The 16,360-nt window shown below is 44.0% G+C and overlaps 1 protein-coding gene across 1 annotated transcript; it reads right to left on the reverse strand.

Annotated features, from left to right (window-relative positions):
- Positions 1-2,523: 2,523 nt before the first annotated feature.
- On the reverse strand, positions 2,524-15,556 carry LOC106578006 (uncharacterized). The gene is given in 8 exon segments (XM_082964584.1): positions 2,524-4,859; positions 4,861-5,272; positions 5,368-5,433; positions 5,601-5,829; positions 5,992-6,228; positions 6,491-8,377; positions 10,412-10,536; positions 15,243-15,556. Coding segments are annotated over 8 exon segments (3,570 nt in total). The 5' UTR covers positions 15,415-15,556; the 3' UTR covers positions 2,524-4,417.
- Positions 15,557-16,360: the final 804 nt, after the last annotated feature.

Consider the following 16,360-nt stretch of genomic DNA (forward strand, 5'->3'; position numbering starts at 1 on the left):
TAATAAAAAACATTCAATATTTATATATTCAACCACCTGTTGTTTACCTATATGCATAGGCCCACTCCCCATGCCTTACCAGAGGCTGCTGTTCTATCCTGCTGATACAGTGTATAACCCACGACTCGGTGAAACATAAGATATTACAGTTTTTAATGTCCCCGTTGGTAGGATATGCGTGCTTTCAGTTCCAGCGACTGAACGTTACCTAGCAGGACGGAAAGCAAAGGCAGATTAGCCACTCATCGCCTGATCCTCACCACGCACCCTGATCTCTTTCCACAAAACCTATGTTTCCTTCTCCAGCGAATGACGGGGATCTGGACCTTGTCGGATGTCTGTAGTATATCCCTTCCGTCCGACTCATTGAAGAAAAACTTTTAGTCTAATCTGAGGTCATTAAACCCCTTCAACTCATCCAGAACGCCGCAGCCCGTCTGGTGTTCAACCTTCCCAAGTTCTCTCACATCACCCCGCTCCTCCGCACACTCCACTGGCTTCCAGTTGAAGCTCGCATCTGCTGCAAGACCATGGTGCTTGCCTACGGAGCTGTGAGGGGAACGGCATCTCCGTACCTTCAGGCTCTGATCAGTCCCTACACCCAAACAAGGGCACTGCGTTCATCCACCTCTGGCCTGCTGGCCCCCCTACCTCTGCGGAAGCACAGTTCCCGTTCAGCCCAGTCAAAACTGTTCGCTGTTCTGGCACCCCAATGGTGGAACAAGCTCCCTCACGCCAGGACAGCGGAGTCAATCACCACCTTCCGGAGACACCTGAAACCCCACCACTTTAAGGAATACCTGGGATAGGATAAAGTAATCCTTCTAACCCCCCCCCCCCCCCCACCTAACCCCCCCCCCCCAATTTGTAAGTCGCTCTGGATAAGAGCGTCTGCTAAATGACGTAAACGTAAAATGTAAGGTCAGTAACCGCAGTTCTGATGTCCAGAAGCTCTTTTCGGTCATAAGAGACGGTAGCAGCAACATTATCTTCAAAACAAGTTCAGAACAACGAAAAAAATATATAAAAATATCATGGTTGGTTAAGAGCCTTCTCTTGCCGTAAGCATCAACATCGACAACACGGAAATAGTAGATAGCATCTACTACAGCCAAGAGTAAAACTGAATATCATTTTACATTTAAGTCATTTAGCAGACGCTCTTATCCAGAGCGACTTACAGTAGTGAATGCATACATTTCATAAATTTTTCCCCTGTACTGGTCCCCCGTGGGAATCGAACCCACAACCCTGGCGTCGCAAACACCATGCTCTACCAACATGCTCTACCAACTGAGCCACACGGGACCTACCCTTGTAGTTGTAGAATTTCGAACCTGAGCACGGTGGAGCCTGGATTACTACATGTTTCCCATCAATGGAGCCAAGACAGTTGGGGAAATTCCACCTATCCAGGAACTCAGCAGCGATGGCCCTCCAGTCGTCCTCCTTGGGGACAGGCATGTATTCACCAACCAGACAGTCCCAAATGGCTTGTGCCACAGAGGGGACAATGCCTGCCACCGTGGACTGTCCAACACCGAAGCTGAATCCAATGGTCATGTAGGAGTCCCCTGTCGCCAAGAATCTAAAATATAATACAAAATAATTATCAATATTGTGTGTAACTTGAATTCCACCCACATATTATATGTACTCATATAGCTACCTCATTACTGTTTATTCTGCTCTACTAATTATGGGTTATCCTATGTTGAAAGCAGGACACCTTTGGAACCTTTTTCTCTAAGAGTGTATATGAGTCCAATAAGAATGTAATGAATGACTGTAACTATCTTGAACAACAATGGGTCCTGGAGAAGACTAGCCTACCTTCATCAGGGCAGAAGGCACCTCAACGTTCTTTTCATTTGGTAACATTGCATAATTAAACAAGGATTACAAACCAACTTTGGGAAAAGTTATAGTCCTAATTAACATTCTGTAAAAGTACATCTGATGTCAAATAGGGACTTTTAACTAGAGAGCCCTTTAGCTAGCTAGGTTGCACATAAAAACAATGTATCAAATATCAATCAATTATGGTATCAAAGGCTTTAAAAATGTACTTGAATTTAGCTTACCTGAGACAAATCGCCAGGCGTTCAACTGGGCTGATGGACTCCCGGTAGTTGGTATCCATCCGGGCGATCCTGGCTCCAACCACCTGGAGCAGGTGATCGAACTGGCTTCGGTCCAGACAAAAGTAACTTCGGGATTTCCTCTCCAAACAGTCGAAGCTTTTGAATGAGACAGTGGAACTCCCCTGCCTGCTTTCGGGACTTTAACCACCTCTGGACCCACACAGACCTGGGCTTTCGGCAGGGCTGGTCCCGGCCCAACAGCGCGATCAAGACCACCTTCCTCAACGTTGGTCTCATTGTTGAAAGAGCCTACTCTGCTATCTTGACTATTTATTATTGCATTTCGCTCCAAAACTGCATTTTAGAGGGAAATTATATTGTAAGTGTTGATGATTAGTTATTTGAGAAGGAGACCAAGTCAAGACGTTGGACCGGGTGATTCAGTTTATAGTAAGGCAGTTTATTATGAGACAAAGATATTTGGCAAAGCATGCACGGACTCCTTCGTTTAGCTCATAGGGAACTAACAGAAGAGAGCCCCGAAACATAGTGTGCATCTAATTTATACAATGAAATGACAGTGTGTTGACGTTGAGTCTAGTAGGTCCGCTCTCCTGACTGGTCGATGAGTGGAGGGACGGTCCATTCTCCAGGTGGTGTCGACTTCCCATTGGCCGTTGGCAGTGTCCTTTGTCCTCGGAGTCCAACACACCTAAGTGTGTGTGTGTGTGTGTGTGTGTATTTCTGGTAATTCGTGTCTGGGTGCTTGCGATATTCATGGAATGTTGTTCTTTACACCAGTGGTCAGTTCGTGTGGCTAGGGTGCTTTCATGTCTTGACATTTTTGTGTGAGTGCTTAGTCCGCCATCAGTCTCTGGGTGTGGTCGTGATTGGTATCAGTTGGTTGCTTAATATGTCTCTGGAGTTTTGTTGTGTGCTGTTGTGAAACATGTTGTGCAAATGCCCTCCTTATATATCATTAGGTAAAACGTTAGATTATCTTTATTACAAATGCTCTCATAATTAATTTGTGGATGTCACCGAATAAATAATATACTTGGCAAATAAATGAATAAAAAATGTAAAGAAATTCTACAGTCAATCTGTTTTATTATGTTATCCCACTTTTTTTTTTACTGGATATGTGTGCAACAAAAATTCAACATTCACATGTTGCTACTTTCTGTCAAGTTTACGCATACCATTTGATGGATACGTTCGATAAATCCAACATATGCACCACACAGAACGCACTGCAACTGCCTCTGAAACACAATGCTGCAAGGCAAACGCAGCGTTCCATCGGAAATGAATGTACTTCTGGTGTTTCAAAACGCAATGATACAGTCGGTGTGTTCGAACCGTTAGGCTGGGTTTCTAGATAACACTTGTGACATCGACTGACGTAAAAATGGCTTTATAAATACATTTGATTGATGGATTGATGTTCTGAATTCTGTCGCTGTAGATTTCAAAAGTGCTGATTTTTTTTTTTATATTGACTACATCCATCCTAATTCGCTCATTGTTTTAATCGAAATTACGGATTGCATCTTATCCGCTCGTCGTACCCTTATGCCATAGTTTGTACATCTCAATTGTCAGTAGAAACCACTGGTAAGGATTCACTCCATGGTGCTGAAAAGAAAGCTCTGCTGTTGGGACAGCTTTATGTAGGCCTCAACCGTTTGTGGGCACCGTTTGTCATAGTGCTATGAATCTATTGTTTAGTGTTGTGTTGTGGCTTTGCTGGCATGCATCAAAACATTTTTTGGTTTGTTTGCCCCACCAAGATTGACATGCTAAAACGGCACTGATTTGGAGAACTGAACTTGAAAACAGAATCTAAATGCATCTGTGAAGTTGAATATATTAAACTTTGATTAACTTGAAATGATTGTTTATAAACTTGATACACAGACAATGAATGCAATAATTACCAGATTGAAACTGAAAATATAAATATTGAACTTGAATGTTCAATTAATTGACATTTTGAACTGAATTACATATTTATTCAATACAGTTTCAAATGATTAAACACAGGTTCAAATGATCAATTCAATTATTCAATTTGTACATTAAACATGAAAAAATATTAAACTCAAATTGAATATCCTAATATTCATGCAGTTTAACCATAACCCTGTTGTCTGCTTTTAACAAAACAGAAAGAAAAAGAAATGGGACAAAGAGCTATTCAACAGTGGAATATAACTGACTGATGTCTACATAGTTAGTCAGATGTTGATACATACTTTTCCACCTTTTATTTCAATGATTCCAAGTTTATCTGTTACTATAACCTTTCAAAAGGTTTTCTTCTTGCACATTCAGAACCTTAGCTTAAAGCCTCCAGTACTGTCTCTGCCTCCTCTGCTGCAGTAACTCCTACTGACCCTCCACTGACTGCTCCTGTTGTTGTGGATGTCCCAAAGACAACTCCTGCAGCTATGCCAACCAACATCTGTTAGTGTCCCTGAGAGTTTGATCAGGAGTTTCTTCCTCACCATTTCTTTAGCCTGTTTTCTCATCTCTTCCTCTGACATCTGGCCTTTTGACTCCTTCCTAAGACTCTCTATCTCTGCTTGTATTAATCTCTCTGCCTCTTGTAGCATCTCGTTGGTGTAGAACCCTCCTCCGTTATCTCTCACCATCTTCTCTATGGTGCTGAGTAACTCTGCTACTTGGCACTGATTGTCCCTGTACTGACCCTGCTGATTGGTGTTCCAGTATTTGTTGTCGATGACGTGACAGCGGCCTCCACATTTCTCCAAGCTTGTTCAGTTCAGCATTCTGTTGGTCACCATGAGTGAAGAGGACTGTGGCATATTTGAAGGCCTCCGGTGAAAAATAAGTCTCGATTTTCGCCACGGCTTCGTTCTCGTGGACTGTGTACCGTTCAACTTTCAGTACAATGAGAAAGGCATGTGGCCCCGGAGCACACTCTGTTATACATTTGACTATTTTAGGTTTCAGCTCCTCTTCAGGGATGTCAGTGTCAAAGAATCCAGGTGTGTCAATCAGGGTGATGTTTCTTCCTTTGATGTTCTTGGTATGAGCTTTACATATCTGTGTTGAGGAGGTGGAGGAACTGTCTGAGAGGAACACATCATCTTGTCCGAAGATGGTGTTTCCAGCACTGCTTTTACCTCCTCCGGTTATACCAAGCAGCACAACCCTGCTGTCTATAGGGAGGGTTCATAATTATAACTTCAAATGGATCAATCACATACTAATAATGTATTTGATTTAAAGGTGGGGGTGAAGTGTTGTAACTCACCTTGCTCTGGTCGAGCGCCCAATGTGAACCCTCTGAGATGCAAAGCATTCTGGGTAGTTTGAAAAGCTGCAATGAAGGAATGTAATTGTTATTATTAAAAAATATGTCATTATGGATGTATTACACAGTATTATATAACGGCTTCAGATAATCTGCAAGGTGATTCGCTTAAACATATTGAAGTTAATGGACATTTTGTTTAATTCTTTGAGACCTTCTTTAAAAGTCTCTGCTCACCTTGGTAGAATCTCTGTCATTGGGATGGACGACAATGCGGACAAGGAAGGGAGTTCTGCTCGCTCGGTTCTGTTCATACCTATGGATCTCTTCTAGCAGAACCTGCGTTGCCACATTGTGAGGGAACTGGAGAACCTCACCAGTTCCAACTATAGGGAAGGCAACGGAACGGAAGCCCCGGTTCTCACAAGCAGTCAGGATTTTCCTCACGCCCTGCATCAGAGCCTGAGAGAGGACCAGAGGTCAAGGGTTAATGGAGGTTCAAAGGTCATAACACACACACACACACACACACACACACACACACACACACACACACACACACACACACACACACACACACACACACACACACACACACACACACACATACACACACACACACACCTGTACTGCTGGTCCTTGGGGGTTGTTGTCCCAGTGTGCACAGCTGAGGAAGAAGACACGGCCAGAGCTGAGACCAGACAGTCCCTCCACCAGAACGTTGTCACCAGGTGCAGTCCGTCCCCCTGATTCCCTCAGAAACGCTGTTCTCAGCGCCGGTCCAGCTGCCTCCAACAAGACATTACCCACTCGGGAGGAGAGAGGGTCACTACCAACCATGGGTGACACCAGAGCATCCACCTTCAGAGAGAAACAGACACAGACAGACAGACAGACAGACAGACAGACAGACAGACAGACAGACAGACAGACAGACAGAACGACAGACAGACAGACAGACAGACAGACAGAGGGGGGGAAAAGACAAATAAATAAAGTAAAAGGGGAAGAGAAAAAGAAAGTGTAAAAGAGAAAGGGAACATTGAGTCAGTATGAAGTCAACCTAATTCACAGAATGTTGTTGAATCAAGGCTGTGGCCATGTCAGTGTGTCTCTATCTTACCTCCTGCTTCTCTATGGTTCCCTGGATGATCTCCACCTGGACACAGACCTGTGGAGCAGCTGTTCCCCTGGCGGAGGCAGCAGTGGTGTCTCTCTGAGGAGCATGTGTAGTGGTGGTGCTGGACTCTACCTCCCACCCAGAAAACTCCCTCTTATCCTGTAACAGCCTATCACAGGCCTCCTGCATGGCTCTCACTGCCTCTCCACTCACATCAATCAGAGTGACCTTGGTAAGGATGCGCTGTTCCCTCCCAAAGTCCCTCACAGCAGAGACTATGGCCTCAGAGCACACCTTCAGAGGAACGCCGAAAATCCCCGAGCTGATGCAGGGTATGGCCAGGGTCTGGAGCTCCAAGGTCTCTGCCAGATCCAGGGCTGCCTTTACTGTCTTCTCCAGCAGAGGGCGCTCATTCCCACCTACGCTGCCCCCTACTGGTCCCACTGCATGCAGCAGCATCTTACAAGGCAGATTCCCTCCTGTAGTCTCTACCACTGTACCTGTAGGTACTCTCCCTATCTGCCTAACCAGATCCCTGCTGGCCCGCTGTACCTCAGGCCCCCCCGCCCGGCTCAGAGCTGCAGCCACGCCCCCAGCGTGATCCAGATACTCATTGGCTGCGTTCACCAGTGCGTCTGCCCGTTCCTTGGTGATGTCACCCTGACAAACAACTACCTGCAGCCCCCCCCGGAGGTGATAGCTGGCGGCTGCGACCGTCCTGTTAGATCTTGGTCCGGCGCCTGCTTCACCGACTACGCCACCATGGTTCTGTTGAGGGCGTCCCACAACGCTTACACTGGACTGGTCTATTAGAAAGGCCAAAATCTCCTCCCTCAGCTCCTGAACCTGCTTCAGGTGGCCCAGCAGCTGCACTCTACACCCAGGACCATACCTGGCCACCACCCTGCGTCTGCTCTGGTTCATCTCCTTCACCTTTGTCTCAAGTTTGGACTTCAGTTCATCCAGGAAGGCACTGTTGGGCACGTCGATCTTCTCCTCCCCAAACTCCACTAGGAGATCCTTCTCAGCTTGGTCCAGTTTCCCAGAGGAGAAGGAGAACAGATGGAGCTCTGTCTCCCCCAGCTCTACCTCCACATGGTGTCCCAACCCCAGCAGACTGCTCAGGTTCCCAGGCCTCCCATACTCCTCCCTCAGGAAGGACATGAGGTGGAGGGACACCTCAGGCACCACCCGCTCCAGCACCAGAGAGATTTTATCTGTAACCAACTTTCTGGCTGTCCGGACTTCACTTGCTGAACCCTCCAGCACCAGCTGAGCTGAGTCACCACGTGTCACCTTCACCCCTGGAACAACCTCACCTAGATCCTTCTCTATCACTTCGCCTAGAAGACGGAGCTTGGACTGTCCAAGTTGACAGGTGGTGCTGATCTTCTCCTGCTGCACGGAGCTCAGACCCTGAGCCTGGAAGGCCTCCAGCTCCTTCAGCTTGGCCTGGACCTCGGGCCCCTCCCCAACCACCACCGCAAACCCTTCCCCTGCCTCGCAGTAAACCCTCACATCCTCCGAACCCAGGGTACTGCTCTGCAGCAGAGTCTGGAGCTTACGTGGGTCTACCTCACAGTGGCATTTGTACTGCTCCTGGAGCTGTTTGAACAGTCTCTCTACCTGTGCCTTCCATGGTCCCACCCCAACCCCATCTCCACATGACTCAGCTTGACCTGAGCCTCTGACCACTGCCCTCCCATCCTCTGGATAGAGGTGGACAGAGCAGCCCAGAGAGGTCAGCTGCTGTTGCAGGTCTTTTCCAGCCCCAGGGCTCTCCATCAGGTATCGCAGGAGGTAGGAGTCTAGAGGGAGTTCATGCTCTAGGACACCAGGTGGCGATGTCTGGACAGGGAGGGAGGGATGGAATGGAAGGGACTGGTGACTCTAGAGTCAGAGAAAAAATGTGTCAGTCCTGGGGAATTCGACTGTTAATGATTATTATGTCTGTATTTATCTAAGTTTATTATTAATTTATTATTGTGGGTCAACCGTACAGCTGCATCCATTTGTCCATTTAGTTTAATACAGATTTGTTTGGCTAAAATGTATGTTCTTGTCATTTCTCATATTGTACATTTATACACTGCTCAAAAACATAAAGGGAACACTTAAACAACACAATGTAACTCCAAGTCAATCACACTTCTGTGAAATCAAACTGTCCACTTAGGAAGCAACACTGATTGACAATACATTTCACATGCTGTTGTGCAAATGGAATAGACAACAGGTGGAAATTATAGGCAATTAGCAAGACACCCCCAATAAAGGAGTGGTTCTGCAGGTGGGGACCACAGACCACTTCTCAGTTCCTATGCTTCCTGGCTGATGTTTTGGTCACTTTTGAATGCTGGCGGTGCTTTCACTCTAGTGGTAGCATGAGACGGAGTCTACAACCCACACAAGTGGCTCAGGTAGTGCAGCTCATCCAGGATGGCACATCAATGCGAGCTGTGGCAAGAAGGTTTGCTGTGTCTGTCAGCGTAGTGTCCAGAGCATGGAGGCGCTACCAGGAGACAGGCCAGTACATCAGGAGACGTGGAGGAGGTCGTAGGAGGGCAACAACCCAGCAGCAGGACCGCTACCTCCGCCTTTGTGCAAGGAGGAGCAGAGCCTGCCAGAGCCCTGCAAAATGACCTCCAGCAGGCCACAAATGTGCATGTGTCTGCTCAAACGGTCAGAAACAGACTCCATGAGGGTGGTATGAGGGCCCGACGTCCACAGGTGGGGGTTGTGCTTACAGCCCAACACCGTGCAGGACGTTTGGCATTTGCCAGAGAACACCAAGATTGGCAAATTTGCCACTGGCGCCCTGTGCTCTTCACAGATGAAAGCAGGTTCACACTGAGCACGTGACAGATGTGACAGAGTCTGGAGATGCCGTGGAGAATGTTCTGCTGCCTGCAACATCCTCCAGCATGACCGGTTTGGCGGTGGGTCAGTCATGGTGTGGGGTGGCATTTCTTTGGGGGGGCCGCACAGCCCTCCATGTGCTCGCCAGAGGTAGCCTGACTGCCATTAGGTACCGAGATGAGATCCTCAGACCCCTTGTGAGACCATATGCTGGTGCGGTTGGCCCTGGGTTCGTCCTAATGCAAGACAATGCTAGACCTCATGTTGCTGGAGTGTGTCAGCAGTTCATGCAAGAGGAAGGCATTGATGCTATGGACTGGCCCGCCCGTTCCCCAGACCTGAATCCAATTGAGCACATCTGGGACATCATGTCTCGCTCCATCCACCAACGCCACGTTGCACCACAGACTGTCCATGAGTTGGCGGATGCTTAAGACCAGGTCTGGTAGGAGATCCCTCAGGAGACCATCCACCACCTCATCAGGAGCATGCCCAGGCATTGTAGTGAGGTCATACAGGCACGTGGAGGCCACACACACTACTGAGCCTCATTTTGACTGGTTTTAAGGACATTACATCAAAGTTGGATCAGCCTGTAGTGTGGTTTTCCACTTTAATTTTGAGTGTGACTCCAAATCCAGACCTCCATGGATTGATAAATTGGATTTCCATTGATTATTTTTGTGTGATTTTGTTGTCAGCACATTCAATTATGTAAAGAAAAAAGTATTTTTAATAAGATTATTTCTTTCATTCAGATCTAGGATGTGTTGTTTAAGTGTTCCCTTTATTTTTTTGAGCAGTATATTTTACTCGTCATAACATCACATAAATCAAACATGAAATAAAATCAATGCAGACTATTTTCACCTCATTTGAAGGGATAATAAAGTTATTACCTGACAGGCAGATCCACGATATGTGTTTACTGGGATGCAATTACAAGTCTAGTGAATTGACGTGTATTTTGACCTCAAATTATGGAAGATAAATGTATTATCTAACAAGTTATGTGACTAAGCATGCACTTTATAGGTGCAGCTGTACTGTATAGTCTGGCCTCACCTCCTGACTGCTGACTGGGGAAGTTGTTGTGGGTGGAGGCTCCAGGCTGTCTCTCAGAGTGAGGGAGAGAGTTCCTCCAGGCATCTCCAACACATGATGAGCTTTCTGAAGTACCCTCTCCTGGACTGGAAGAGTTACAGCATCATCATAAGTTATTGTTATTATAGTAGTAGTAGGGATAATATAAATAACAACCCTAAAATTGACAACATATTTTTATCTTAAAAGCGCCAAATGGGGTCATATTTTACCACATTGTATTGATTGTAAAGAGACACGGTCAAGCATTTACATCTTATTTTATTAAACTTTAGCAATTTACAGAAATTGTTTTATTTCCCCAAAATAAGATTATTTTTTTTTCAATCACTTTTAGTTACATTTGTTGTTAAAAAATAGATGCTTTTGTATGTTTTTCATGTTTTGAACAGTTATTTTGATACATTTCATCCATAGCAACATGAACATTGTTCTGTTATTCATATAAAAAGTGTCTGCGATACTCAACGGGCTGAGAAATTAGCGTTTGAGCAACAAAAAAATTACGGGTACAACCTACAGTAAGAACGGCCGGCGATATGGGCAACGGTGCCATCAGACTTTTGACTCTGACATTGTAATGCTAGGCTATCAACTCAATTCCAATTTAATCTGAAAGATGAGACTCAATTTGGTACAGAGACACTGACTGGAATCTAAAAATGCATTTACATTTTTTTTTAGGAGGCTGCCACACCCCATAGGTACCAAAACTGCTCCATATCTAAATATTTTCAGGGTACATACAGTACATGTACATCTGCCTCTAAGTCAAATCTGGTGCTTTTATCACAAAGTGCACTACTGAGTCAACATTTTCAGTTTAGCTGCACATTACTATTATTCCAAATACATTCTTTTTCATGGCTCCATAATAACACAGACATCATAGTAAAAATGCTTTTTGTTGGTAACTAGTTGCTTGACAAAGCCCCGAAATCTCAAAATGTTCAAAGGGTGAAAAGAATTTACCCCTTAATAATAATAATAATATTTTTTTCACTTTTGAATGCATTCATTTGTTTTGACAACACATCCTATTATTTTTTCCAATAGACCTATGAAAATGAATTATATACAGTGGGGGAAAAAAGTAGTTGATCCCCTGCTGATTTTGTACGTTTGCCCACTGACAAAGAAAGGATCAGTCTATAATTTTAATGGTAGGTTTATTTGAACAGTGAGAGAGAGTATAACAACAAAAATATGCAGAAAAACACATGTCAAAAATGTTATAAATTGATTTGCATTTTAATGAGGGAAATAAGTATTTGACCCCCCCTCTGGCATTCTCTCAACCAGCTTCACCTGGAATGCTTTTCCAATAGTCTTGATAGTCTTGAAGGAGTTCCCACATATGCTGAGCAATTGTTGGCTGCTTTTCCTTCACTCTGCGGTCCAACTCATCCCAAACCATCTCAATTTGTTTGAGTTTGGGTGATTATGGAGGCCAGGTCATCTGATGCAGTATTCCATCACTCTCATTCTTGATCAAATAGCCCTTACACAGCCTGGAGGTGTGTTGGGTCATTGTCCTGTTGAAAAACAAATGATAGTGCCACTAAGCGCAAACCAGATGGGATGGTGAATCTGTCTTGTTATGGTCTAATGCAGAATGCTGTGGTAGCTATGCTGATTAAGTGTGCCTTGAATTCCCCCCCAAAAAATCACAGACAGTGCCACCAGCAAAGAATCCCCACACCATCACACCTCCTCCTCCATGCTTCCCGGTGGGAACCACACATGCGGATATCATCCGTTCTCATACTCTGCATCTCACAAAGACACAGAGGTTGGACCCAAAAAACACATCAGACCAAAGGACAGATTTCCATCGGTCTAATGTCCATTGCTTGTCTTTCTTGACACAAGAAAGTCTCTTCTTCTTAGTGTCCTTTAGTAGTGGTTTCTTTGCAGCAATTCAACCATGAAGGCCTGATTCAGGCAGTCTCCTCTGAACAGTTGATGTTGAGATGTGTCTGTTACTTGAACTCTGCATTTATTTGGGCTGCAATTTCTGAGGCTGGTAACTCTAATGAACTTATCCTCTGCAGCAGAGGTAACTCTTAGGGCTGGGCGATATGGCCAAAATATCATATCATGGTATTTTTCACATTTTTGTCAGTATGACGGTATTTGATGGTATTCATTAATAAAAGTTCTAAATTTGCTTTATGAGTAGTGCGTGACCCTAGGGCGGCAACACATATATTCTAAATTATTTCAATGGATCTTTCTCCATTATAATTGTTTTATACTGTTCAATTCAACTTCAACTTAAAATAATTTCCTGCATTTCCATCAATTTCTGCATTTCCTGCAATCATTTGAGATCATTTCCACACTGCCACGATATGGGAAAAAATACTCGGCCTTATTTTTAACCAAATGTTGCAATTGCGATTTAGATCAAAACACTTGGGTGAACTTTTGGAATCATGGAAATAGCGCCCGGCCCTAGTAACTCTGGGTCTTACTTTCCTATGGCAGTCCTCATGATAATAAGTTTCATCATAGCACTTCATAGTTTTTGCGACTGCACTTTAAGATGTCTTAAAGTAATGATGGACTGTCGTTTCTCTTTGCTTATTTGAATAATATGGACTTGGTATTTTACCAAATCTTCTGTATACCACCCCTACCTTGTTACAACTCAACTGATTGGCTCAAATGCATTAAGAAAGGAAGAAATTCCACAAATTAACTTTTAACAAGGCACACCTGTTAATTGAAATGCATTCCAGGTGACAAACTCATGAAGCTGGTTGAGAGAATGTCAAGAGTGTGCAAAGCTGTCATCAAGGAAAAGCGCAGCTACTTTGAAGAATCTCAAAAACAAAATATATTTGTATTTATTTAACAATTTCTGCCCTTCTAGAACGGTCAACTATAAGTGTGGTTGTTGTGAAGTGGAAATATCTAGGAGCAACAACAGCTCAGCCTCCAAGTGGTAGGCCACACAATCTCACAGAACGGGATTGACTGAGTGCTGAAGCGAGTAGCATGATAAAAACAATCACCTGTCCTCAGTTGCAACACTCACTGCCTCTGGAAGCAACGTCAGCACAAGAAATGTTCGTCTGGAGCTTCATGAAATAGGTTTCCATGGCCGAGCAGCCGCACACAAGCCTAACATCACCATGCGCAATGCCAAGCGTCGGCTGGAGTGGTGTAAAGCTTAACGTCATTGGACTCAGAAGCAGTATAAAAAAAGCATTCTCTGGCGTGATGAATCACGCTTCACCATCTGGCAGTCTGATGGACAAATCTGGGTCTGGCTGATGCCAAGAGAACGCTACCTTCCCCAATGTAAAGTGCCAACTGTAAAGTTAGGTGGAGGAGGAAAAATGGTCTAGGGCAGTTTTTCATTGTTCAAGCTTCTTAATTCCAGTGAAGGGAAATCTTTACGCTACAGCATACAATGACATTCTAGACGATTCTGTGCTTCCAACTTTGTGGCAACAATTTGGGGAAGGCCCTTTCCTGTTTCAGCATTACAATGCCTCCGTGCACAAAGCAAGGTCCATTCAGAAATGGTTTGTTGAGATCGATGTGGAAGAACTTGACTGGCCTGCACAGAGCCCTGACCTCAACCCAGTGTTGCCAACTCATTTTCAGGGTAAGTTTCTAGAGGCAGGTTGATTTGTTGCTAAAAGTTGCTAAATGACGTTGTGATGTCATTGTGTGACAACGTAAAACTGCGTCATTACGTAGAATACACAAAAACGTTACTCAAATTGACTGGCCATCTCGGCAAAAAATATGATTTGACATTGGTTCAGGTACAGACGCCCACTCTTTTCTGTACAATTTTGATTGAGACATGTTGATTGATGTTGTAAGTTCTGTTCAAGATCAAACATTCCTGACCAACTATATTCATTGGGTTTGTCCCGTCGAACCCGTACTACTGCTGCTGCAGTCAGCCAACAATGATTTGCAATTTTCTGAAATTGCTGCTGGCCTGCTGCTGCCTGTGCACGAGCTGAGCGCCTGCTACTGACGTCACTCACAATGCACTTTTGCAGGCAGGCACGTGTGTTGTGACTGGGTGTGTGACAGAGAAAATCGTTTTTGTGTCATTTGGAGGGAAAATGAGTGCATTTTAGCATTTGAGTCACTTTTCAAAAGTTGTTAAAAGTTCCAAATACATTTTTAAAAGTAGCTAAATTTGTTGCTAGGTGCTGTTTGAAAAGTTGCCAGAGTAGTCTGAAAAGTTGCTAAATCTAGCAACAAAACTGCTAAATTGGCATCACTGCCTCAACCCCATCGAACACCATTGGAATAATTGGAAGGCCGACTGTGAGCCTAATTTAAAGTGCAATATGTAACGTTTTGGGGGACACACCCAAATTCCCATAGAAATGCGAGATATAGAGATATCATTGCGTTTGATAGCAAGTTTAAGAAGAGGTTGATCTGTTCGATGTGTGCTATTTCTATGCGTCCCATTCTTTCATGTAGTTTTTTCTTCTTTTACTTTCAGTTTTGTGCGCCAGCTTCAAACAGATGAAAATAAAATATTTTTGTTTATGGAAAATATATTTCACGGCGGTTTAGATGGTACAAAGATTCTCTACACTATTCATGTTTGTTTTGTCACAAACTGAAATTAGGCTAACTATTAGAACTTTAACAAAAAAACGGTGGAGCGATTTCTGCATAGTCCAGCTTTAAATATGAAAGTGAAACTGTTACACAATTATCTACAGGAAAACATTTAAATATACTTTTTTACGTTTCACCTCTAGTTTCAAGTACAGTTCAAATAGCAAACTCAACATTTCTATACCTGTCCGGTCAATAAATGCGATCTTGTAAACGTTGTCACCAACTTTGTCTATCGGTCCGCAGTCTCCACCACCAGATTTACGGTGAACCTGAAAGTACTTTTCTATCTTCTTTTTCTGTGCTGGATCCAGACTGTGAACCTCGAAGAAAACGGGGTATTTGTAAACTTCCATATTGTAACTTAAAGTAGCCTATTCGCTTTCTTATAATAGCTACTGTACAAGCGCTCAAATCAGTTTGATTCGAACAGCACGACTGCTGTAAACTTGTCAACGTACGCACCTGACAGATGACGCGCGCGACTACCCCTTCTTGCAAAAGGAATACACTTTTTTTGTATTGTACTTGGGACCACAGACCTTGGACGCGATCAAGCGGATCACTTTTGTCAATTCACCGCCTTTCAAAGTGTCCCTTACAACAAAAAGATTGCAACTGCAGTAAAAGTACATTAACAGTCGACTGAGGTATTTTGGACACAGTAATTGCGGTATAACTGAAGTGTACTGCAGTTGAACTGCAGTTATACTCCACTCGAACTGCAGTTACACTGCAAAATAATTACAGTAAAAAAAGTGTTTAATGCTACACTCTAACTGCAATCTTTTTTTCGAAAGGGATGCTGCATTATGGGGATAAAAATGGTCAGACTTGCACCAACAGGTGGAATGAATGAACTTTACAGAAATCATGTGATCAAAGGTCATGAAGTTTTGACTACAGTTGACTGCAAGTTTCTGCAGTTGCTCTTCACGAACTTCATCCTGGGGCCATCACCTGCATTGTGGGGCTCTATTGCAGGGGTCTCCCTCCTGTAGGTTTCCACTCCAACCCCAGGTGTAGCTAACCGGGTTAAAACAAATTTCTCATCAATCTACACACAATACCCCATAATGACAAAGCGAAATATAAAATTAACCTTAACTACATAAGTATTCAGACCCTTTGCTATGAGACTCACAATTAAGCTCAGGTCCATCCTGTTTCCATTGATCATCCTTGACATGTTTCTAGAACTTGCTTGGAGTCCACCTGTGGTCAATTCAATTGATTAGACATTATTTGGAAAAGCACACACCTGTCTATATAAGGTCTCACAGTTGACAGTGCATGAAAAAA

The sequence above is a fragment of the Salmo salar genome, chromosome 18 (genome assembly GCF_965601325.2).
Source record: "Salmo salar chromosome 18, fSalSal1, whole genome shotgun sequence".
Taxonomy (NCBI): Eukaryota; Metazoa; Chordata; class Actinopteri; order Salmoniformes; family Salmonidae; genus Salmo; species Salmo salar.